Genomic DNA, 24,756 nt, shown 5'->3' with positions numbered 1-24,756 from the left:
TTTATTTCTCTTAATGACAGTTCCAAGTATTCCATTTGGGCTGGTTTCTCAGTTCAGAGGTCTTCAGTCTCCATCTTCAGGGAGATATTGGAAAATGTCTTTCATCTTGAGCTATCTATTTAGTGTTTTAGCTTTGTAAGCTTATGTTAGTTATAGTTCTTGGGTGTTGTCTCATAGTATTATTCATAGCAATATGCCTATGCTTAGTTTTTCTATATAAGAGGAAGTTTATGCATTTTTATAATAAGTGTACAGAAGTTCGGACTGTCAAACAGATTCTGAATGTGTGTTTTGGAGAGTTATTTTTGAATGATCAAATTTGAAAATACTTTGGTAATCCCCTCTGAAAAAAATGAATCCTAAAAATATAGAACATTTTTACAGGAATGAGTCAAATCGATCCCTGGTGTAACTTTGTTGACATTAGTCATGTTACACCATTCTGGCCACAGTATATTTTCTCCCATTTGCACATTTTGTTCACGTCATATGTATTTACAGAGTTTTGCCTGAGAAAGGAGTGGAGGAGGATAGGGTTGTTGTTGGGTTTTTTTTTTTTTTCTGTAAAAACCATGAAATGTGTTTTACTTTTAAAACTAATTTTCTTAAAATCCTTTTCCTCCAAGTAGCCCACACATTCTTAAACACTTTTCTCAGGAACCTCAGCTCCCCAAAGAAATGTATACACTGTGCATTAAGATCACTGCAAAAATTTAAGGCCCAAATCCAACAAATGCTTAGGCATGTGTGGAAAGTTACTCATATGAGTCAAGTTACATATATAGGCAAGTAAGTTACACTTGTGCCTACTTATTTGCAAGAAAGGGGTCTAAAAGGAGAAGGGCAATGCAGCTGCAAAACTTCCATTGAATTCAGAGAAAGCAGGGTCGACAGGCTTTCTCCCCCACACACCTTTTGTACAAAATGGAGAGAGCATGATTCTGCAGTGCCAGTGCAGGCAGTTCCCTCTTGGATTTTACTGGGAGCTTTGTGTGCATCAGAGTGAGAGGATCAGACCCTAACTTTTTGGTACAAGAAAATAAAGTGTGGGAAGGGGAGTATAAATTCCATTTGAAGGAGGTAGGAAGGTGTGATGGATAGTCAGAGAATCTTTACCATTGGGTTAGTATTTCTTAGCCATAGGAATTCACAGACATTTTGGCTACTGGCATCTTGAAGAATCCGCCCAGATTTCAGCTGATCGTGAATGAAGTTATCTCCCTGTGCAGCAGGCTAGCACAAGGCTATATACTCCTTAAATCTCACTTAAGTCTGATTAAACTGGTGATCAGAATGTCTTCAGTCCAAAGAGTGCATGTTCATGTTTTCATAGTGTATTTGCATGTTTTTGAATGTTTGTCTAAAGGTGAATTGTGTGGAGAATGTAGGATCCAGGTCAAGTACTGCAAACAATGCAGCTCAACCTCCTACAACGTTTCCTGAGTCAGACTAATACTGTACAATCTATTTTCATTTTGAACATTAAATTAAAGAAAAGCTATTTTGCTTTGTCATAGACAAATATAATTACCAAAGTCACACAATGTAAGTCTCCCTCTTTTTTTCATGTCCAAGAAACATAAATAAATTTACATGGAATAATTTGTGATTTATATGTATTGCTCAAAAAACATCATTAGATGCAAAAGACTATTTACAGAGTGCCAAAAAAAACCCCTTGTTCAAATGGTCCTTGTGAGTAATTCAAGGGTTGTCATTTCACATTAGGCCTGGCACCAGCCACAAAATATATTTACTTAGTAAAAAAAAAAAAATATTTTCCCATTTATTTATGTGCTAAGGGTGAATTCACCCCTGTACAGAGGCTCAGCCCAAAGCCTCTTCACCACTTAAATCCTACTTAAGTCCTATTTTGGGAATTGAAGTGGGACTTTAGTAGTACATAGCGGTGAATTTCACCTTTAAGGCTTAAACCTTTTCCCACTAGAATCAATGGCAAAACTGCTATTGGCTTCATAGGAGAGTGAATGGGTCCCATAGTTATTTTGAGGCTGGGGCAAGAAACAAACATATTAGCAGGAAAAATAAAAGATCTCATTTATTATTATTATTTAAAACCTTGACCTTTGCATCGCTGTAGTTTTGCTGTGCCTTTTTTGTATTGTGAATGGAAAAACCCTTCTAGGGCCAGATTGCTGTTTTTGAAAAGAAAACAAAAAAGGTTGGGCCTACAGTTTAGTTGTAAAAGATGACTTGTAAATCGCCAAGAATAATAAATTATCATAAGGACATGCACTTTTTGGTATCCTCACTTCAACCAGCTTATCAAATTGTATGTCCTATTTAAAAAAAAAACACCAATATGAGGCAAGATTTAAATTATTGCATAGCATTGAAAAATCATTAATTTTAGCTCTAACAATACTATATCTGAATCAGGAGCCAGAGTTCTTCATTTACATTTATACTTGGCAAAGAACACGTTTAATTTGAAAACCATGAGTTGTCCCATTCATTACTCACGTGTTTAAAGTTAAGCATGTGCATAGGAACTTTGCTGATTTGGGCCCATAAATCATCTTTAAAATCACACTTCTATCTTTAAAAAAAAAAAAAAAAAAGCATTTACTGTTGTTACAAGTAACACATCAAGGGATTAGAACAAAATAGTTTTCTACGTGTTTTCAGTTATTTGCATTTGACAGCACTTTGAATATTGTTGTTTTTCATTATTTCCGCTATGTAGTCATACAATTTCTCCTGTTTGTTTAGGTCTTTCACAAAGCAAGAGGTGAGAGGAAAACATTTTAAAAAATGTGTGAAAATGGGAAACCTCAACTCTTGGCAAGGGAACACGGGGCAGTTTTAGTACCAGAAACAACCTTAAACTGTCTTGTTAAAAATCAACTAGATTTCAAGTTGATGATGATCCTTAAAATTATTTCCACATCTAAATTACATAAAAAAACTGAAAAGAAAATTGTTGACGGCTAGTGGCTATTCTAAGAAAAGCACATTGATAAGGACTAATTATTAGGCCTATCTTGAAAAACTGTTGACTTCAACAGCAGTAGGATCAGGCTCTAAAAATTAATGCAACTGAATGTTGGCATTCTATACCAGATGAATTCAGGCGTGAGTGTCTTTCTTCTAAGGATCTCAAAGTGCTTTATAGATGTTAAGGCGATCACTTTGTGACCCTTATTGACACAGGTAGTATCACTACTAATGTGAGGACGGCAATCCTAATTTCTCCTTAACTCATTAAATATCACCATAGGTTTTTTGGGGTAGATAAGGATAATATCTATTTTGCAGATGGGTAAAATTAAATGCATGGTGGTGAAGTCACTTATCTAAGGTCACAGTGAATTAGTTCCATAAGAGCAGTATCGTCTGTGGGATTGAACACTTGACCAGGAGTCAGGAGAGCTCAGCTCTACTCTCAGATCTCCCCCTGGCCTGCTGTATGACCTGGGGAAGTCACTTCTCCTCTGTGCCTCTGTTTCCCCTTCCACCCACTTTCTGTCCTTGTCTATTTAACTTGTATGCTCTTTATACAATTAATAAATAACAAGAGTTGGGGTTATGTAGCTCTGTACAAGGGAACATTTTATTCTCCATTTTCAAAAGTAATAACCCTCATTCTCCCTCCAATAACACCCCCCACCCCAATCCTCTCAAAAGGTTTTCTGTTGGAAGAGGTCACCTGGCAAATTCAGTTCTCACCATACTCTAACATTCAACATCTTATAAATGAGAGGGAAGAGTGGATGTGACTAAATGCAAATGACTGTAAAAATAGCCATCACCTACTCCCATTCATGAACTTTGGGCTCAGTTATGGTTGCCACAGTGCAGGCTCACTGGAAGAAAAGGATGCAGGCAGGCAGTAAGGAGGGCGTGTGGCTGTAGCTGCACACCAAGCAATGTTTAAAGGGCTACGCTGGGGTGAGAGAATATTACAGTTTTGAAAGAGTGAACAGATTTCTTGCAGCACCTGGATATTAGTATTTGCTCCTGTTTTATACGAAGCTAATCTCTACTGTCACTGCTGCGACTTCTCCCTCACAGCAGTTCTCTGGCCCTAAGAACCTTAGGGCCAAATCCCGCAAATACCTATGCCTCTTGAAGACAACTTGTGTGATTTAGGAGTGTTTGCAGGATTGACCCTTAATTTGGTCCTTTTCACATCCCATTTGTCTCATAAATAGTGATTTCTCATTTTTTTCCACTGAACTCTCTTGTAGTTCAATGGGTGTCTGGGACCGATAGACCTTACTTATACGGCCTATTGTATGCTGAGAAAATAATTGTTATACTTGTCATGCATGGCTAAATGGAAAATGGTACTGAAAAAGCAAAAACAAGTCAAGCCAATCCTCTGATTGATTTTTAAAATAGATTAAAACGACTATATTTTGCATTTCATCTAAATAAAACATTAGTTCTTCAACCCATGCATATAGCTGTGTGTGAGAAAACGGAGCTGAATAATTTCTTTATAAGAAGTGTTACTCAGAACAGGTCAATAAAATTGTTGTTATTCCAGCTGAATTTAAACATCTTTACTGTTGCCTTGTGCCATTTCAAAGTGCTTTACAAACATAGAGTCTAATAGTGCAAACTCTCTCTTTCCAATGAGGAGAAGGTCCTTATTCCAAGGCAGTGGGACTACTTGGATGAGAAAAGTCTTACACAGTCAGGTTCTAAATCCTCCCACCATCCCTGTGAAGCAGGTAGATAAGTTTTGAAATCCCTACTTTACAGATGGAGAAGATGAAATGGGAAGATTCAATTACTCTTGGTCCATGGAGTCAGAGCTGGGCAGGGCTGCCCAGAGGATTCAGGGGGCCTGGGGCAAAGCGGGGGAGCTGCGGCGCTTGCACTCACCCAGTGGCCGTCCGGGTCTAAGGCGGCATTTCGGTGGCAGGAGGCCCTTCAGTCGCTCCGCGTCTTCGGCAGCACTGAGGGGCCCCCCGCCGCCAAAGACCCAAGTGACTGAAGGGGCCCCCCACCGCCGAAATGCTGCCAAAGACCTGGACCGCCGCCGGGCCAGGACTCACGGAGCATTTTGGTGGCGGGGGGCCCTTCAGTTGCTCTGTGTCTTTGGCAGCACTGAAGGGCCCCCCGCCGCCAAAATGCCAGCCAAAAACCTGGACCAGGGCTCGTGGGGCCCCAGCGGGACCCGGGGAAAATTGTCCTACTTGCCCCTCCCCCCAGGCGGCCCTGGAGCTGGGTTTAGAGGTTTTTGTTGTTTGTTTGTAATTGTTATTACATTAGTAAACCTGTGCTATGGCACTTTACAAACAAAGTGGCAGGTCTCTTCTCTGAAAAACAAAGTCCATGCTGTAACCAGTACACTGTGCACCTGATTCTCCACTGCCTTATATTTTGTAGTCACTTACACCTGTACAAATTGAGTGTGAAACACTACCAGGACAGAATGATAGCATTTTACTCTTCCTTTCATCACATGTAAATGATCACGCAGATGCAAGGTAGCAGAGAATCAGGCTCCGTGTGCCTCTTCTAATAAACTGTGGTCGTTCAGTAGGTGGGTACAAATTTATCATAGACTTACAAATGATAAGTATGTGAGTACATTTGGCTGATTAATGAGCAGGTTAGGAAGGCTATTCCATCTTGTTCTTTGCTTGTATAAATGCGTTTAAATTTGATTTTACAGGATTTCTAACCCCAAATGTTCAAAAATTATGGAGTCAGGTTCCACACAATTTGAGACTGGATTAAAAATCACGAGTTTTTAACATAATAATAAATGGGTTTTTTAGTTGCCTTAGTTTCTGAGCCTTCAGAGTGCATTCAAATCACATTTTCAAGCTTTCTTTGCAACCAGGAGGGCTAGAAGCTTATTTTTGTTAATAAAAGCAGAGATTTTCAGGTAATTGCTTATCTCCAGAGTTAAGGCTTAAAGAAAAACGCCAAATATCGCAAGTCTCATGCTGAAATCACAAGAGTCAGGAACACTGATTTTAATCCAGGGATGCTTGCGGAATCTTCTTATACAACTATTTATTTAATAAATCACCTGTTTATTTCCTCAGGGGATATTTTTGGCCATTTTCATGATTTTTTTCCCCCCCTTTAATTTCCTCCTTCCATCAAGAGAATGATTAGATGTTGGCTTCTTATGTTGTCTCTTACTCAAACAGCTTGCAGCGTGAATTGAAAAGTATGATTTCATGTATTTTTATTGTACAAAGTCTTCTCTCCCACATTTTAACATCATCTGTGGAAGCTCAGCATATTAAGTGCTATAAAGACGTCCTTGTTAAAATCAGAGTTATGATAATATATTAATCATTCTTCCTGTTGATGTAGTTTTTCATATGAAAGTATCATTTCATAAGCCATTTGGGTGAAACCAGATCTCTTTTTCAAAGAGAAATTGATGACACTGTAAAGAAGACAGATAATTGAGAATATTTATTTATATTAAATAAACCCCGAATTTACTTCCTAATAATTTTTTTAAATAATTAACCATAACCCTCTCTTTTACAGCAATAGTAGTGTCATTTATTGGTCATTCTATTGCATTTTATTATCCAACATCATTTTCTAGTAATCAGACTGGTTTAATATTCATGGGTGCTTTGTAATAGATGTTGATGTACACAATAATAGTAATTATTATTATTATTTCACCCAAAAGTGTGCTAGGCGCCTCACAGAAGAAAGGGACAGGATTTCATCCCACGTGTTTCCCCACTGAACTCGATGGCAACACTCCCATTGACTTTAATGGGGCCAGCATTTTATCCAAGTTAGTTACCCAAAAGAGCATGCAGTCTAAGGCCCTGATTCTGCAAAAGACTTAGAATTGTGCTTAACTGTATGGACTGTAGTCCCATTGACCTTGACAGGATTATCTCACAGTGTGTGAATAATAAGCACATGTGTAAATCTTTGTAAGATCAGGACCAAAATACTGCAATTGGGAGCCCAGATAAAGATCAGATTCTATTTTCAGTTATGGTGTGATTAAGAGCAGAAATTGGTCCAGCAGCTCTGTTAGATAATTTTAACCACCCACTGCTCTGAGGGAAAAAATATTCTCTCATATATGACCCTGAAATCCTTACTGATGTGTAGTCTGCAGTTACATCACTTCTTTTCCTGAACAAGTATTCACTACATAGACTCACCACATTTTAAATCTATCCTCATTCAGTGAATCAGTTTTTAACACCACATCTGTGTATTTCTTAATCCCAGCCAAGGCTTCAAGTCATATGTCAGTGCTCAAATCTTCGCAAGGGAAGACAAATATGCTTCTTTTTCAGGTTATGGCTTACCGTAATATCTATTGTTTTGAAGTGTAGTTGAAATAAAAGACTTTAGAGACGAATCAATCCCTTTAACTTTGCTTTGCCAATCATTTTCAGCAGCCCCTCACTGCTTTGTATTTTACAATGCTGTGGAGACCATCCTTTAAATAAGGAATATATGTATACAGAGATGGTCTCTTGGTTCTCTTGTATTTGTTCATAAAAATGTTCAAAACCTCTTGTTTTCATTCTGATGTGGAACAAAACCATGTTCGGAAACCTCCAAAATGTTTTGAGGAACAGAATTCTTGTTTTCCAGCCAACCTTACTTGTAACAGACCACTGACCAACTAACAGGATTCACTGTGCTTCTCAGTCTGCTGCACCTTTGAAATTTGGTACGCTCATTCTATGGTATGCTGAGTAAAGAAAAAAAAATCCCAAATTTGAAATATGACCTCTGACTTTTCCATCATAAGCTACTAAAAGATCAGACATTTTTACTGGGTTTCAACTGTTCAGGTGCCCACGTTATGTGATTTGCAAAAATTAAATTAATTTATTCTATGATCTGGTCATATACAGTATGATGCTTCCACTTTAGAAAAATGATGATCAGCTGAGGTTACAAATTCTATGTTTCAGATTTTAGCCAAGAAAATGTCTATACATGTTTATTGGGTACATAAGAAAAATTACTTTAATTTCAGAGATGATGCATGTTTTCATAAGTAAAGGGGTCGGATGACTGTGTCTTACTGTTCACATACCTTGGGGATCCACTAAAGACAAAGGGCAGCTATGTGCTGGCCTTCCTGATGACCCTTCCATTAAAATGACAACTGTAAATAGTGTCACTGCATTTAAAAGTCAGAGCTTGCAAAGGGCAAGCAAGTGCACCACAATCACAGACTCTCATTGCCACATCTGCCTACAGATATACTGCACTCAGCTTGAGGTAAATACATTTTTTAAAGAATATTTTTGAACCAGCTCCTCTTTATAATATTATAGACCTTGTTTGATAATCCTCTTGTATGTAACTCTCGTTCATTACAAGAGTGGAAAAATCATTCAAGAGGAGCTATCTCAAGGCCAAGTCCTGCAACCTGGGAGTTTAGGTGCTTGGTTCCTTGCAGGATTGGGCCTTTGTGCAGTAATTCTGTTCTGAAGAGCTCCATGTTATCTATTCCAAGTTTTCATTGCTGTCTCTCAGTCCAGTACCCCAAGTTCTCTTTCCAGAATTCTGTTTGTTCTGTCAGATCTTCAGTCTCCAAGGAAGTATCACACTATAATCTGGCACGTTGGCAGTCATTGCTGTACCATCTGTATGGAATAAAGTTCTGTACAAATTGGACCTTGTAATACTGTTACTGAATTACAAAAGCAGAGTTTTTTTTTTTTTTAGAAACACAGACACTGTATACTGTGCCAACAGCTTAGTACCTCTCCACATTTAGAGGGTGGAGGGAGTGGAAACTCTAATTAAAATACCAACATGTATGGTCCATGTGTCCCAAAGTTTATACACTGACGCTGTTGCCCCATTAAGATCAATGGTACTAATCACGTGAGTAGAATCACACGTTTGTAAGATCCTGACTTTAGTGAGTGAATAGGAACATGCATGTATTGGAAGTTCATTAACTGCATATCCACATGTCACTCCTCAAATATATAAAGACTATATCAAAATGTATATGCTCAAGGGGCAAAATTAAGATGGCATGTTCAACCTAAACTTTGTCTGACTTTTGAGTATTTAACTGTGCAAGCTTCAGTGACAATACTTGGGTGAGTAAGGATCATTCAAGTGAGTAACAGTCTGAACATTTAGGATCTAATCTGGCATTGCTGAGATTGATAAGAGTTTTGACATTACTGTCAATAGGAGCTGGATTGGAGCCTTACTCCTTAAGGTTTTTTTGTTTTTGTTTTCCTTCACCATGACTTCCCCTTATTTTGGGATAAAAATAAATAAAATGGTCAAGCTCAATTTTTTGTATATTGATTAATCAACCAAAATTGGATGTGAAATGTTTAAATTTATTGGTCAGAATTACAGTTGGCAAAAAATGTTTGGTTGAAAACTTCTGTTGAAAAATGGCCTTTTCTTTAAATGAAAATTTTCAATGGTTGAATTTTTCTAATTTTCATTTTTACTATTACTATTTTTCTGTCAGTTTTTTGGTCTTTTTCCTCTGAACCATCAGAGGGATGGCCACGACTGGAGATGGGATTTTGGGCAGGGTGAGTAGGCCAGGTCTCGGAGGTTGCATTGAGCATTCTCTCTCTCGGGTGCTTGGATGGCTGGTGGTTCTTCACATGCTCAGGCTCTAGCTGATTGTCATATATGAGGTTGGGAAGGAATTTCCCCCCAGGTCCAATTTAGTGTGTGTGTGTGTGTGTGTGTGTGTGTGTGTGTGTGTGTGTGTGTGGCGGGGGGGTTGCCTTACATACCCTGGTGCCGCAGATGATCATTTGCCAGGATTATCTGGATAACTCTCACTTAATTCCCTACCATTTCAGGGGCTTTGGGCATTGGTACACCTCAGTCCCTCTTATTCCCTCCCAGTGGCACATAATAGTCTAGTCTCCTGTGATAGGAAATCAGATGATCTGGTGGTCCCTTGTGTCCTTAAACTCTATGACATGAAAAGGATGAAGTATTTGTGATTAGTATAGTCATAATTTTCAGCTTTTATGCACTGAAAGCTATGTCATGAGTAATTTTCTGCCTTACTCAGCATCATTTATTTAATCAGAAATACTGCTTTTTTTATAAGACACAAGATATTAGTGCTTAAGTCTCAGCATTGGCTGGAGATGAACAACACCGAGTTAAAGAGAAGCAGGTGTTTCACTAAATGTATTTTATGTAGTATTGTGTAAAAAGGGTTGGTCCCTTTAAATTATTATTGCTTGGGGATTGTTAACTCATAGTATTTATTACCTTTCACTTCTGTTTTGCAGAGAAATGGTCAATGCATGGTTTGCTGAGAGAGTTCATACCATCCCGGTCTGCAAGGAAGGAACCAAAAACCACAGTGAGGATTGCTCTTGTCCTGCTCATCAGACTACCCGAGCTGAGAGCCCCAACCCTGGGACACCAGCAAGGAAAATCTCTGCTTCTGAATTTGACAGGCCTCTAAGGCCCATCATTGTCAAGGATTCTGTTGGAACCGTGAGTTTCCTTTCTGGCTCTGGAAAAAAGGAACAGATGCCTCTGCAATCTACAAGGATTGGGACTGATGCAGGGGATCAGTGCTCAAGACTCTTAGAACTAGTGAAAGATATTTCCACTCACTTGGACGTCACAGCCCTTTGCCACAAAATTTTCCTGCACATCCATGAGCTCATAGCTGCTGACCGTTATTCCCTTTTCCTGGTCTGTGAGGATAGCTCCAATGAGAAGTTTCTTATCAGCAGGCTGTTTGATGTTGCAGAAGGTTCCACCTTGGAAGAAGCTTCAAACAACTGCATTCGCTTGGAATGGAACAAGGGGATTGTGGGACATGTAGCAGCTTTGGGCCAGCCTTTGAACATCAAGAATGCATATGAGGTAAATATGGTAATTTTGTTTAAATAAAAAGAGGCCAGATCCTCAGCTAGTGTAATACATGCACTTCATTGGAGCCAGATTGATTTACACTAACTGAGGATCTGACCTCAAATATCTCTCTATTAAATATATGCATATTGAGGAATGGATGTTTGAAAACAAGTGATGGACATTTGAGAGTAAGGGTCAAGATTTCATCCTGGCCTTAACCAGGTTTCTATTTCTCCACCCACAGTTATTTGCATGTGTAATTCAGGTCACTTAGAAATTTATGATTTTGATTGTACCAAGAAATTGGGTATTTAAAGTGGACTAAATTATGGGGGCAAATAACTGTTTGCATTTTTTAAAATAAACATAGGCCAATATATGAAAATCTACTTCTAGGAATTGTATACCAAGGCTGCATAACTTGGCACAATGGGATGAAACTGAGCAAAGGAAAATGTAGGCTGAATATCAGGAAAAAACCCTGATAATAAGATATATTGGGCTGTGGAAAAGTCTCCCAACTGAAGTGGTAGAACCCTTATTACTTGAATGATTTAAGCCTAGACTGGACAGCCTGGAGAATACCCCATAAGAAACAACCCTGCTTGATAGATAAAGCGGGTTTTGTGCATTCAAAGTTAGGGATAAGGGAAGAGAAGGGTTCCCAAGTGGAACAAACACTGGAATTTTGACTTGCAAATTAGCACTTCTAGTTGGTCATCTCTTCATCCTCCTGAGTGGATTTTTTTTAGGATGTGTGATATTGCCAAACAATGTTTTCCAGCAACAGTACATATAAGGGTGATATAATCTGCTTTAATGGTCATCGTTCATGAAGACTGAGTATTTTCTGGATTTGGGCCTAAGTATATATTTCGCTTTAAGCACGTGAGATCAGTGGGAGTATTCATGTGCTTAAAGCTAAGTACATACGTAAATGCTTTCCTGGCTCGGGGTCAGTGTACTGAGCTTGAAATCAAATATTGGTGAATTAATCTTCCTTTTAAGAACATTTTGCTGTATTTTAGTGAGATGATTAAATAAAAATCAATGTTCCAGAATGATACACCATTTAAACAAACCAAACAAACAACAAAACAACCCCAAAACCAAACTCAAAATGAAAAGGAAAGAAAATGAATCTTATTGCACAATTTATACCTGGAATTTTTTGACAGTCTATGCTAATTCTCATTGCGTTTTATGTAAATACAAGGGGAATGATTTTTCTTTTAAACTCATGGTACATAGTCACAGACCTATACCATCTTTTTGCAGTAATGATAAGGGATTTTATACATACACAATACAAATGAGACTTTATAGGGGGTGTTGCTTTTTCTTCTGGCCACCTGCCCTATGCCTCACACTCAAGACCATTCTTCCTGTACAAGTACTAGCTTACCCCAAAGTTGTGGTGGCAGAGGAGCCCAGAACCAAAAGCTCTTTCTTTTCAGTTCCTATTGTAGTATGTATTCCTACAAATGCCATAATGCTTAAAGTCTGCCAGCTCCCTATTGGGCTGATTGCACTGAATGACTCAAATTGGTGGTGAGAATTTATTCCGATTGTCAATGACTATTTTTAGGTACACTACTGTAGACAAGAGGACTCACCCCTGCAGCGCCTCCTGCTGGTGACTCCTGGGAATTAGCTCTTTTTCCAGCCAGGAGCACCCTTTGCAGGCCAGTGATCCTCCTGTCCTCTGGCCCCCATGTCCCTCCCTGGACCCCAGTGCCCCTTTTAACTGAGATGCTGCCCCCTGGCAGTACCCCACCAATCTGGGTCTCCCCTCCCTGGGGAACCCCCAACCCACTACCCCCACTTTGCCTCAGTTTTGGCTACTGCCCAGTCTCCATCTAGCCCCCATTCACTGAGGTAGACTGCAGTATCAGCCACTCATCATAGGCAAAGGGGTTTGGACCTGATGCCTCTGCCTACCTTTGGGCTGCCCCTTTGCAACCCCAGTACCCAGTTGGCCTTATTCTAGGCCTACAGGGTTTCAAGGCCAGAGCTCCCCAGCCCCTCTTGCCTTCTCCCAGCTCTGCTCCACCTTCAGTACCCAGGTACGCTCCCTAGCAGCCAGGCCCTTCTCCCTCTAAAGGCAGAGAGTGAGTGTTTACTTCTGGCTTCTCTGGCCTTCTTATAAGGCCCTGTTGCTCAGTTTGGGGCATGGCCCCAGCTGCAGCCACTTCCCCCAATCAGCCAGGGTTTAGAGCTGCAGCTTTTAAGCCCTCCCAGGCTGCTTTTTAAACCCTTCAGGGCAGGAATGGGTAACTAACCTGTTACAATTATGAATTATTCTTCCAGGAGCAACAGTCAGTTTTTAGAAAATGGTTATTTTTGCATTAAAGCTGCTTTCTGAAGCTCATGGGCTTGACTGTTCAGTGAGCATGGGAACTTGTCAGCCTCTTCCTGCAAACGCTCTTCAACACTGAAAAGGAAAAAAAGTACATTTCCAATGTTTTTGGTGTATATTCCATAAAAGCCCATTCGCTGACTTTTTTCTCAGATGGGGTGTTATTCATTTTAACCCCCAAATGGAAATCCTAATCCTATTAATAAAATGTAGCCATGCCTGCCTGTCTTTTGGAAATTTCCTCTGAGAACAAAAGACATACTAAAAATGGTTATGTGTGAATATCTAGCCTGGACAAACAGCTTTTCCTAAGCTTACTGCATTTTCTGACATTTGTATTTATCCACAAGTGTTTATATTCCTCATAAGCAGTTTGTTTTGTACAGTATTGCTAGAAATTCACTCAGTAATAACATATTTACATAGTCATTGTCTCATAATGGAAACGTGACACTGGGTAACAGTTAAGACAAATGCTATAATTCCTCTATGGGCCTATAAACTGGGGAATTAAACAAGACATTTTTTGAGGGGGTATTTAATTTCACTTTTTCCCCCCTGTCAGGATCCCCGATTCAATGCAGAAGTTGACCAAATCACAGGATACAAGACTCAGAGTATTCTTTGTATGCCAATAAAGAACCACAGGGAAGAGGTAAGCTGCGGTATCTGGATCATCTTATACAATAGCGTTTATAGCTCTGTTAATTCCTTTAAACACTTATCTCACAGTAGAGAAAAACTTTTTTTTTTTTAATGTCCTGTCTGCATATCATTCCATGGAGTCAAATTTTATCTTTTCCACTTCATTTATGTTAACCAGAGTTGTTGAGAAGAGCTTACACACAATTTTTGTTTTTTTAAACAATGTTGTTTCTATTTCCAGTTAAGAAAAGGATTCTGCATTTGTTATGCACCCAAAACTCCCCGTTCACTTCAGTAAAATCAATAGGAGCTTTGTGTGTGAAAGAAATGCAGGAACAAGTGGTAAAATAAATGAGCTTCTTTCAAACTATAGCTGCTTATCATGTATGTGCTACTATCTTTAAACATGTAAAATACATGCCAGTAGTGCCCAAATAACTTCAGACCTAATTACAGTCCCACTGATTGTTCCATGCATTGTAATAAGCCATGAGAAGGGACTTTTTCCTGCAGAAACCAGTGATTATCTTATTTTGAATGAAAGATGATCTTCCTTTTCTCTCTTTTCTGAATCAAAGATACTCCCCAAATGTTCTACTGTGGCTTTTCACAATGCATATAAATCTTATCTTTAGGTGACACTTTTCAGTTTTTACCACTATGTAAAATGGTGACCACAACAGTCTACCAAACAACTCACAAGTTTAAGATATCGAGCAGGGGCTCCCTTTCATAGACCCAGGGCAACATTTTCAAAGTTATGTACCTGAAGTTAGGCACCTGTATCCACATTTTAAGTACCTACATAAAAATGGCATGATTCAGAGAATCTGAGCACCCACAGCTCACATTACCCTTAATTGATTTACAGTGGAGTGCATGCAATCAGAATCAGGTCTTCTGGTTCTCTGCACAGCTCTCCCCTCCATTCCTGTGTCACTTCTCACAGCAATATTCCTTTAAGGTCTGACCCTGCTACAATTAGAGTCAAGGGAGTTTTGTCATGGACTTCAAAGCATAAACAAAGTAGGTCTCTGTTGGGTGGCAATAGCTAAAACATTATCAAGAGGAAATTAGAAAATGGGAAATTAAGTGAGGAATGACATGCTGAGTATTCACCATCAGCTATCTGAGTAGAGTGATCCTGGTTTCCTTCTGACACTGAAGTAATTCAGGAGTGACTCCAATTAAGCCAATGCAATTACACTGGTGTAAAATTAGTGTAAGTGAACAGAAAATCAGGCCCATTGTGTTTTTATGTATTGCCAGTAACTGAAAGAGCTTCTTGAAGCTGGAAAGAATAAGATTCAACTTCTCAGGATGTTGGCACAGCATAGGCTAACCAAGGAGTGCCCCAGAAATTTTCAGACAGTGATTTGCTGTCCACTAAATCTTCCTTTTTCAGCAGAGTTCATGGTGCATGTCTAATCAGTTCATACTGTTAAAAATTGCTCAAAAAATGATTTGAAAATACCATTTTCCCTTCTTTCTAACCTTTCCACTCTCCCAGTCCTGTTGTGTAAGACACCAATCTCTCATGTTTAACCCCAATTCTCATTTTTACTTTGATTTATTTCATTCATTTGGGTCTGATGGTCCTGGTTGACCCAGTGATTAAATGTGGGATCGCCTACATCTGACTTCTGTTTCAAAGTGTTTTTTCCCTGCTCCAGGTCTCATAAGGAAAGTGTTCAAAATTTACAACCCACTACCTCACACTGGTCATGAACATGATCACTGTTCTCCCAGTCAGACATTGCTCCCACTTCAACATGCCTCCCCATGTTAATTGGCAGTAGATGCAACTGGCCATGAGCTAATCAGTGAGCAAGAAGAATGTTGTGTGCAGTGACGTCTGGCTGGGAGAGTGGCACTTGAGATATGATTGATGCAAGATGGAGCGTCTATGTTTTGTCCAGGTCACATGCTTTATTTATGTGCATTGGAAAAAACACAAGAATGCTATAAGCTAAGAACTTGGAATCATAAATTCATGACAAAATTCAGCTGGCCACAATACATGGGTGCTTACTTCTTACTCTGGTCATACATGAGAAAGAATTAAGTAGAAGTATTCTCTGCTCATATATATCAGCACTGACTTGTTGGGCTGAATGAACCTGTAACTGGCAATTTGCAGATCCTTAGCTGGGTTTCCCCTCTAAGCACAACAGGGGTTCTAGATGAAATAAAGCAGGCACCTCTTTATTATGAACATAGAAAACAAAGTGACAGATTAACAAATTGGTGAAGGCTTAAGGAGGAGGGGGGAAAATGAAGTGTTACTCCTATATGCTGTAAACTGGAAGATCTAAATTATGGAATTTCTCATAGAGGACTCTTTTGTTATTTTAAAGTCTTTTACCAGAAGGTTCTCATCACCCTCACTGTAATGCTTTGACACTTTTCTGGAATGAGATTTAATTCCATTAATCAATCCCTCAATTACCATCTGCGTTCAGCTGGTTTTTCTACTAAAAGCATCTCCCACCCCAAACAAAGAAACCACTGTGGTTCCTCCATGCCTCCCCAACCTAAAAAACAAAAAACAGACCAAGCCGTTGTAATGATATTGTATTTAGCACAGAGGTGGGAAAACTTTTTGGCCTGAGGGTCACATCGGGGTGCTAAACTGTAGGGAAGACTGTGCGAGGTAGGGAAGACTGTGCCTCCCCAAACAGCCCTGCCCTCCCACTTCCTGCCCCCTGACTGCCTCCTTCAAAACCTCCCCATCCAACCCCCCCCCACTCCTTGTCCCCCGACCGCCCCCTCCTGGGACCCCTGCCCCCTAACCACCACCCCTGGACCCCACCCCCTATCCAAACCCCCTTGCTCCCTGTCCCCTGACTGCCCCAACCCCTATCCACATCCCTGCCCCCTGACAGGCCCCCCGGGACCACACCCTCTATCCAATCCCCCCTGTTCCCCGTCCCCGGCCCCCCCCGAACGTCTGCCCCATCCAACCGCCCCCGTCCCCTGACTGCCCCCCAAGACTCCCTGCCCTATATCCAACTCCTCACCCCGGCCCCCTTACCATGCAGCTCAGAGCAGCATGTCTGGAGCCGCACCTCCCGGCCAGAGCCAAACTGTCCTGCATGAGCGCGCCACCCAGAGCGCTGCCCGCATGGCAGGGTGGCTGCGGGGAAGGGGGGACAGCAGGGAAGGGGCCGGGGGCTAGCTGCCCAGCCAGGAGCTCAAGGGCCAGGCAGGAGGGTCCCATGGGCCAGGTGTGACCCGCGGGCCATAGTTTGCCCACGTCTGATCTAGCAACTAAGGAAAACTGCTTTAGTGCAAAATGTCACTAGTCACAGTCCAACTATGTAGCCAAAATATGTCTCTGAGACACACCTGAAAATAAATACTTAGAAAGAGAAGCAGGTCTTTTCTACCTTGAAATTTGGCCCCTGGAAAATACGTATGATACATTTGTTGTTTGTTTTATATTATTGGTATGTTTAAAACTAAAAGTCAGTGTTTGATCTGCAGAAATATCATGGTTGAATATCAAACCTCTGGGCCAGTTGGGGAATTAAGATTTTTCCAGTAGAGATGAAAAATAGGCTCAGATTAGTCTAAACTTCCATGTGGAGCCTGAGCTGAGGAGCCTACTTAAAAATAACACAAGATGAGGAATAAGCTCTTCAAGAAGCAGATCCCATGGAGAAGGACTAATGAAGGACTGTAGTGGTCTTACCAACAAAAAGCACCATATGCAAGAGCAAGAACCTCAGTACTTTATAGACACACAAAGAATGGAAGTAGCTATGTTAATAACAAAGTAAACTTTTGTATAAAGCTTTTTTTCTACTTATTAATTATAGCTGATAGGCCTAGTTTCTATTGGCTCTCTCAGGCCCTGGACTAGAAAACACTGCTGTATGTACTCTTCAGGCTCAGAGCAAAGGGAGATTTATATAGGAGCTTGTTACAAACAGAGCTAGCACTATTTTCTCCCATGAAGAATTACAGATGCAAGCCGGCCAAGCTTTGAGTTGGACTTAAAGGGTTTTGAAGCAAGTTCTGATATCTGCAAGCCACTCCTGCACAATCTCTGGTAACTAAATGGAGCCTCTGTCCCATCCTACACAACCACCATTGCCACATAGTTTGCTTTGGCATTCCAGAATATGCCATCTGATGTTTATAACTATTTAGAAAAATCAAGAGGGAAGAAAGATGAGAAACCTCACTTCTACGCTACAAAGGGGAAAACAAACAAACTGGCCATGAGTGAAACCATTTCAAACTATATCTGTTTAAAACTGTCTATACAGCAACTGCAAAACCATTTGAAACATGCCATTTGGTTCCTTCTGGGTTTTTCTTCTGGCAATTCTCTAATGACAATAGATAACTATAACCTGATACCCTCTTAGTTTATGAAATCAGCCACACTAACTATGAAATGTAAGAACACACACAACTCTAAAATTGACTGAATTCTTATCATCAATGGTACTGTGACCACTAGTAGAAAGTTGGTATTAGCCAGCTGTTACCATATAATTACCATGGTTATTTCTTGTTTTATTTATAAGGGGAAACTGTGGTGTCTGTTGGCCACAACTGTAGCTGTAGATCTTGACCAGTTCAGTGCTACAGTGCATTTTCAGGAAGCAGGATTGTTAAAAGTACCTTCCTTCTGTTGAGAAGGTAGCTCATTCATTTTGGTTAGGAGAGCCATAACACAGCCTTCCAACATTCTTAGTGCACCAAGAGTACTCTTCACTGCAGGAGAGATGCCTACACCTATATTCCCAGGGCTTAAATTCTTATTTTCTGGCACCCTCCACACTCCCTCCAACATGCTATAGAAACTCCAGGGGGTTGAAAATATCTACCGGAGCTCTGCTCCGGACAGCTCCAGCTGAATTTAAGCCCTTTGTATTCCTCTGTACATGTGCTGTTCTAGATCAGCCGTGATCCAGCAAATAACTTAAATACATGTTTAACTTTGAGGCCAATAAGACTACTCACGTGCTTAAAGTTTAGGATATGTTTAAGTGCTTTGTTAGACTGAAGGCCTGATGCTCAGCTCTATGCTCAGCAACCTTTAAGCAGTATCTTTCTCTGCAAGTTTAGTTCAGTGGGAGTAAGGTACTACCCAACATGAGAAAGGATGGCAGAATCAGACTCTTAATGTTCTGTCCCAGGAACGGGAGTATGGGATAACTGCACATTTCATATGTGACCTTGGACCAAGTCACTTCTCCTTTTTGATCCTCAGCTGTAAAATGGGTTTAATAACACTTCTTTACGTCAGAAGGATGTTGTAAGTTATTTAATTTATTAATATTTGTAAAGTGCTTTGACAGCTTCGGATCAAAGGCATCGTATATATGATACATGCAAAGTATTGCTTATCATAAGCTAACTGTAGTGGACAGGCAAGCAAATACCTTGTAGCCTAAGATTTCATGATTTATCAGCAAGAGAGACCAGTAGCAGGAGCCCTGGGATGGTGGCAGCTCAGTACTTTGATCTCTACTGACTGCATAGACTGAGTCTCAGAAGATTTTTTCCATCCCTGAGGTATACCTTTTGGTCCTCTAAAATGACTCATGGACGCCTAAGATCACAGGAGCGTCACTGATTTAGCCTCAGGCACCTTTATGCTTGAAGTGAGTGGGTTCCAATCGCATTTGGATTTGGATGGATTTATAGATCTGAAAATGGACTACAGAAATTGCTGTAAATCGTTATCTCCACTTCTAAGCACTTCTCCATCTAATTTTTCAGACTTGTATATGACCATTATAAAACCATCCTTTCAGCAACATCCCGTAGAACTGCATAGTAAATTATTTTTTTGTGTAGAATTTTGTGGCTAGAATTCTAAGTCAAATTCCTGGTTGGTTTAGAAAGGAGAATTCTCTCTTAAATTCTATAGACAGTCTACAGTAGCTTCTATAAAATCTTATTTTGGTTTCACCCCTATTAACTGTATATAGGATTTTCCCATATGGGAGCTTTGAGCTGAATTAACTCCTAAGCTCTGAGCAGAAGTACGCGAGATTCAACTTCCTGCTAGGTGAATGTTTCATTCTGGAAAAGATCACTACAGTTGTTTGGTTTATTTAATTTTGTTTTTATTTTTGCCTGGTCTTCTGTCACTGGGAAGTGCTTTGCTACAAATCAGGGGTGCTATGCTTTTTATAACAGCTTTTTTGTTGTTGTTGTTGTTTGTTGCTGTCTTGCTGATTTTTATTTTTATAAGGCTTAGCCAAGGGCATTAATGACAATCAGCCTGGGAAGGTGGTTCTTACCTCCCTCCCACAATGTAGACATAGTTGAATTATGCTTATGCCCTGATGTTGACGTTGCCTAATGAGCACCTGTACATCTTGGCACTCCAACAGTTAGCTAAGGCACATTATGGTGAAGAGCATTAGAAATGAAAGTGTTGTTAGTTAAAAGCTAGAGTCTGTAAGTAAATATCTGAGCAGGACTGCATACTTTTGTGGCCATGAATCATGCTCAGCCTCAGCAGGGATGAGGAAGCAGAATAAACCTAAAATCACACAGATCATAATTGCATATCAGTTGGGCCCCCCTTTTTTTAAAAGCAGATAGTGTTGAATTTCCTCTTTCTGTCACCATTATTTGGTTTAGTGAATCATCTTTCTTCTGGTGCTGGCTTTATTGAATCATTAAATCTTCTCAGGAAGCAAAAGAATGTTCTTAAAGTCAGTGAAAAGGAAGTGACTGTGAAAAAGGGCACTGGCTCTCTTTGAAGTAGCTTTCACAGAATTAGGCCTGAGAGTGGCGTGTACAAAAATGCAGCAAGAAGCCATCCAGATAAAATAAAATTCAGAACACAGCCATCAGCACTGAAGAAATGTCTGCTGTGTTCCATGAAATCCTGAGGGGGTGCACTGCCACTGGTAGGTATAGAAGTCAGCTATCCATTTCAAACAGTTAGTGACTGTGGTGGCCTCTGATAATTAAAGGAATATTTTTTCTCTCTCTCCCTTTTTCCCTTTATAAGTTGAATCAGGCCTTATGAAAGGGGATAACTGACATTCCTGGAGCCAAAAGCCTTCCATCTATTGAACAATTAGCAACAATAGAAGCTTCCCCATACTGTCAGCTATGCTTTGGTGGGAGGAAATGAGTATAAAGGGTGGTTATTCCTATTTATTTCTTGGTCTCCCTTCTGTGACTGGTGACAAGGGAGCCAGCTGAATTACTGCCAGTTGTGAAGTTGCATTTGTTTGTGGTGTTGGGTTGTCTCCTATAAACTGGAGAGACGCTACCAAAACAGGTAGCCTCTAATCCAATAGGAGTATTTCCATCGACTTTATTGATAGCTGGATCAGAACCTTAGGTCCTCCCCCCCACATACTCTCTCTCCCCTCTCCGCCTCTTTCCCTCCCTCTCTCTCTGGGCCAGATTCTGATCACTTCTCTAGTGATGTGCGAAGGGGCTGCAACAGCCTGGGGGATAATTCCCCTTATATAGGAGCTGCATAAGGTTGGCACATGCAATCCTCTGCTTCCCTTCCTCACCACCACAGCATAAGGGCTGTGCTGGGGCTGAAAAAGGGAATAATTAACACTCAGCATTGAAGCCTATTGGCAACCATAGAGTGGCTGTGATAAATTAGAGGTCTCCTGATTATGGAGATTTGTTGTTGGCGGCCCATACCCCGGTTGGGGTGACGGGCATGAATGATGATGAATGAATGATGATGTAGGTAGGTTGGCTGTTGTTTCGGTCCTTAACCCTCCCTGTGTCTCAGAGCTTCCAAACCTAAATTCTTCCCTGACAACTTCTGCCTGTCATTCCCCATCCCCGCTCTTTCTAAACCCTCACTACTGGGAATACAAGAACTATACGGGACGTTTTTGTGGGCACGTTACAAGAATAACAAGAAAATGAAAAATAGCTAACTTGGCTTCTGTTGCTAAACTATTCAGCTTTCAACCCAGTTCACACATCACCTGCTTATTAAAGAATTAAGGAAGGTAAAATATTGGGCCTAAGCAACAAGACATTGTCTAATAAAACATGTTTTCTTCTTGTTGCTGATTCTCTTACACCAATGCAGTGTCTTCACCAGCTAAAAAGTGCTTGAATGTCTGTGGATTGTTAGTGTTTGCAGCATCCTTCAGGGTTTACAGAGAGCAGTAGAGGAATTCTATAGAACCTAAATATGCTAAGTGCAGTGTGGATTCCACTCTTCCAACATACATGCAATTCAGGCAGGCTTCCCACATTTTTGTGTTCATAGATGCATAGATTTCAAGACCAGAAGGGACCGTTGTGATCATCTAGTCTGGCCTCTTGTATAACATGAGGTATAGAACTTTCCAAAATAATTTCTAGAGCAGATTTTTTAGCAGTATATCCAGCATCATTGTTACAATCACGTTGGGGCTAGATTTCCTTCAGGTGTAAACTAGCCTAGCTCCTTTTGAAGTCAACGGAGCTAAACCAAATTACACCAGCTGAAGATCTGACCTATTTTCATTTATGATTTGCTCGCACGAAAATTTTTTGAGGTGTTTTGGTTTTATAATAAGCTTAGATCTCTCTAATATACAGATCCTATAGTCTTCATGACCTGTGGGCTGTCATATGAAGCACATTTGTCCTAATTACCTAATTACTCCAGAGACTGGAACGGTTCCTCTTTAGTTTTATATGTCTCTTCCTAATTGCCTGCCTGTAGGAACATTTCCCATAGTTTGGCTAAGTAGCTTATCCACCTGAATTTTTTTTCTCATTATTGTCACTGGGCCAAATCTCACAGAAATCAGTACAGTTTGTTGGAATTTATACTGTTGTCAATGAGGTCACAATCCGTTTATCTTGTATGTAGAAATGGCAAACACCTCTAAAACACCTTTAAACATTTATAGTGTCACTGAACCAAAAATTGAACCAAAAATTGCTAAGGTTTGTCATCCACTTCGAATTTTTATCATCATAAGAAAAGCAATGAATTTCTAACTGTTTTATTCCTTTTTCTTTTTTTAAACACCTATTAATGAAGGGCTTTACAGGGATCTAAAAAGAGCACAAGTTCTCTTGGTATGCATCCTTCTCTCAGTAAAAGAGAAATCTGCAGTGCTAATGAGAAGAGACTAAATGGTCTTTTTAGTATATGCTAACATAGTCCTTTTACTGTTTCCTCGTGGCTCTTTAAGCACCACAAGCTTTCCTTTCATAGAGGAAAGGTGTTTACACAGGATAAAAGTGCTCACCTTTCGGATGCCTCAGAGAGCGTGTGAGCTCATTAAAATTGTCTTAGCTCCTGTGGTTCAAAGCTAATAAAAATACAAGAAGGCTAGTGGTGTGAATAAAGACCTGAGCATCAGCCAGTGTGCCTGTAGGTTACTGCAAGAGCATGTGAGGGGGCTAGACAATTTACTTACTGTTCAGAGGCTGCAGCTGTACTTAAGGAAAGCTGCACCTCAGTTCAGCAGTGTGAATGCTCATAGGATAAGAGGCATCGTTCATTGTGTATAAATAGGGTTGCCAATTTTGGTTGGATATATTCCTGGAGATTTCATCACATGACAATCTTTAATTAAAGATTAATCTTTTAATTCCTGGAGAGTCCAGGCCAATCCTGGAGGATTGGCAACCCTGTGTATAAATCATATGCACACTCCTGTTCCCATTGAAGTCAATGAGAGTTTTGCTGTATGGAGAAATGAACCGCATGGTCCTCACAATAAAGTCTTTATTTAAAATGGACATTTTTGAGTCTATAGCTGGTAGTGGCCCATCTTGCAAAACAATGACCTGACTTGTGACACTGATATTTTGGGAAGGCTCATATGAGAGACTTTAAATTGTCTTCTCTCCCATTAAGAGAAAACTATTTTTCCATCCGCCTTAAGTACTGGCTTAACAGTTATAACTTTAATGAATAACAGTTAAACACAATTCTTCAGACACGTGCACAGCAAAGTTCTTTTGATGTTGTCTGTACTAAAAGCAGGATGGAAAATACCATTGTTTTAACCATTCACTGAACTTTACACTGCTAAGGTCACAAATAATGCCGTTTCTCTGGAGCATGGCCAGGACTTGCTGCAAATGTGCCAAAAATTCTGAATTGAATTAAAAGCATAATTTCAAATAAACCGCCATGCTTCTCACTATGTAACTTTTCAGATTCTCATGCTCCTTCTACACTGGTGAGTTACATAATCATAATTTGCCACCAGTGCAGCTCCACTGCAAGTAGCAATGGAAAGGTAGGGCAAATGTGACTACCAGCTGCTTTTAGTGTGTCTCTGAATAGGATTTGACATAGTGATAAAGTTCCTGGATCCTATCCTATCCTCTTCTGCTTCCACTCTTGTTAAATTTGCTCTCATTGGTGGAGCTGTATCAATGTTGATTTACAGCTATAAAGTGTTCTTGTATAGCAAAGACTAGAGCAAATTTTACTTTTGCCAGCCCTTTTAGGTCACAATTCTTGGTTGGTGTCAATTGGCATAGCTGCCTTGAAGGCAGTGGATCTATGCCAACTTATACAAGCGAAGAACTCAGATTCCAACCTTATCTGTCTAATAAGTGCTCTATGAAAGAGACTGATTAATTGATTACAGTGGTATGTAAAATATGGGGAGGGTAAAAGGATGTAGGAAAGATCTATATTTATATTATTTGTAATAGTAATCAATATAATATGAATCAAAGTACTTTTTAAAAATGGAATGGCAGAAGCATTAAGTAGATTCTCCTCTCATTTACAGGCAAATCAGGAGAAATCCACTGAAACCCCACTGTTTGTCTTCAGAACCTCTTTCCTTCTTATTGGAGCCTGCTGTTAAATCACTAAGTTAAACTTATGACACTGCCATCTTTCATGTGGCAAAAGATCACGAGCTCATAAGCACAATAATAAGTGTAGGTTCAAGAAGAAGCTAAGCTAGTTTGTGGGATGGAGCACTCTGTCAGCACACAGATAGTTGTAATAGTTG

General features: G+C 40.1%; 1 protein-coding gene and 1 long non-coding RNA gene across 8 annotated transcripts in view; one reads left to right on the top strand and one right to left on the bottom strand.

Moving 5' to 3' along the window:
- The window catches only part of PDE5A (phosphodiesterase 5A), a 94,380-nt gene that overhangs the window by 5,462 nt on the left and 64,162 nt on the right, over positions 1-24,756 (top strand). For all 5 annotated transcript variants that reach the window (XM_039540006.1, XM_039540005.1, XM_039540009.1 and 2 more), the window contains exons 2-3: positions 10,230-10,818; positions 13,734-13,823. In XM_039540006.1, the coding sequence (XP_039395940.1) occupies positions 10,230-10,818; positions 13,734-13,823 (679 nt within the window). The remainder of the gene's footprint in view (positions 1-10,229; positions 10,819-13,733; positions 13,824-24,756) is intronic.
- Positions 7,793-14,561, bottom strand: LOC120405971. 3 transcript variants are annotated; one of them, XR_005599019.1, is made up of 5 exons: positions 14,514-14,561; positions 13,092-13,243; positions 10,564-10,792; positions 10,210-10,277; positions 7,793-8,582 (listed from the first exon to the last, which is right to left on the bottom strand). It is a non-coding gene; the product is annotated as an uncharacterized LOC120405971 (long non-coding RNA). The 3 variants fall into 3 exon arrangements; XR_005599022.1 differs by lacking the exons at positions 13,092-13,243; positions 14,514-14,561 and adding an exon at positions 12,426-12,470; XR_005599021.1 differs by lacking the exons at positions 13,092-13,243; positions 14,514-14,561 and adding an exon at positions 12,215-12,412.

This window comes from Mauremys reevesii, linkage group 5 (genome assembly GCF_016161935.1).
Source record: "Mauremys reevesii isolate NIE-2019 linkage group 5, ASM1616193v1, whole genome shotgun sequence".
NCBI lineage: Eukaryota > Metazoa > Chordata > Testudines > Geoemydidae > Mauremys > Mauremys reevesii.
This window is presented reverse-complemented; position numbering and strand designations above follow the sequence as displayed.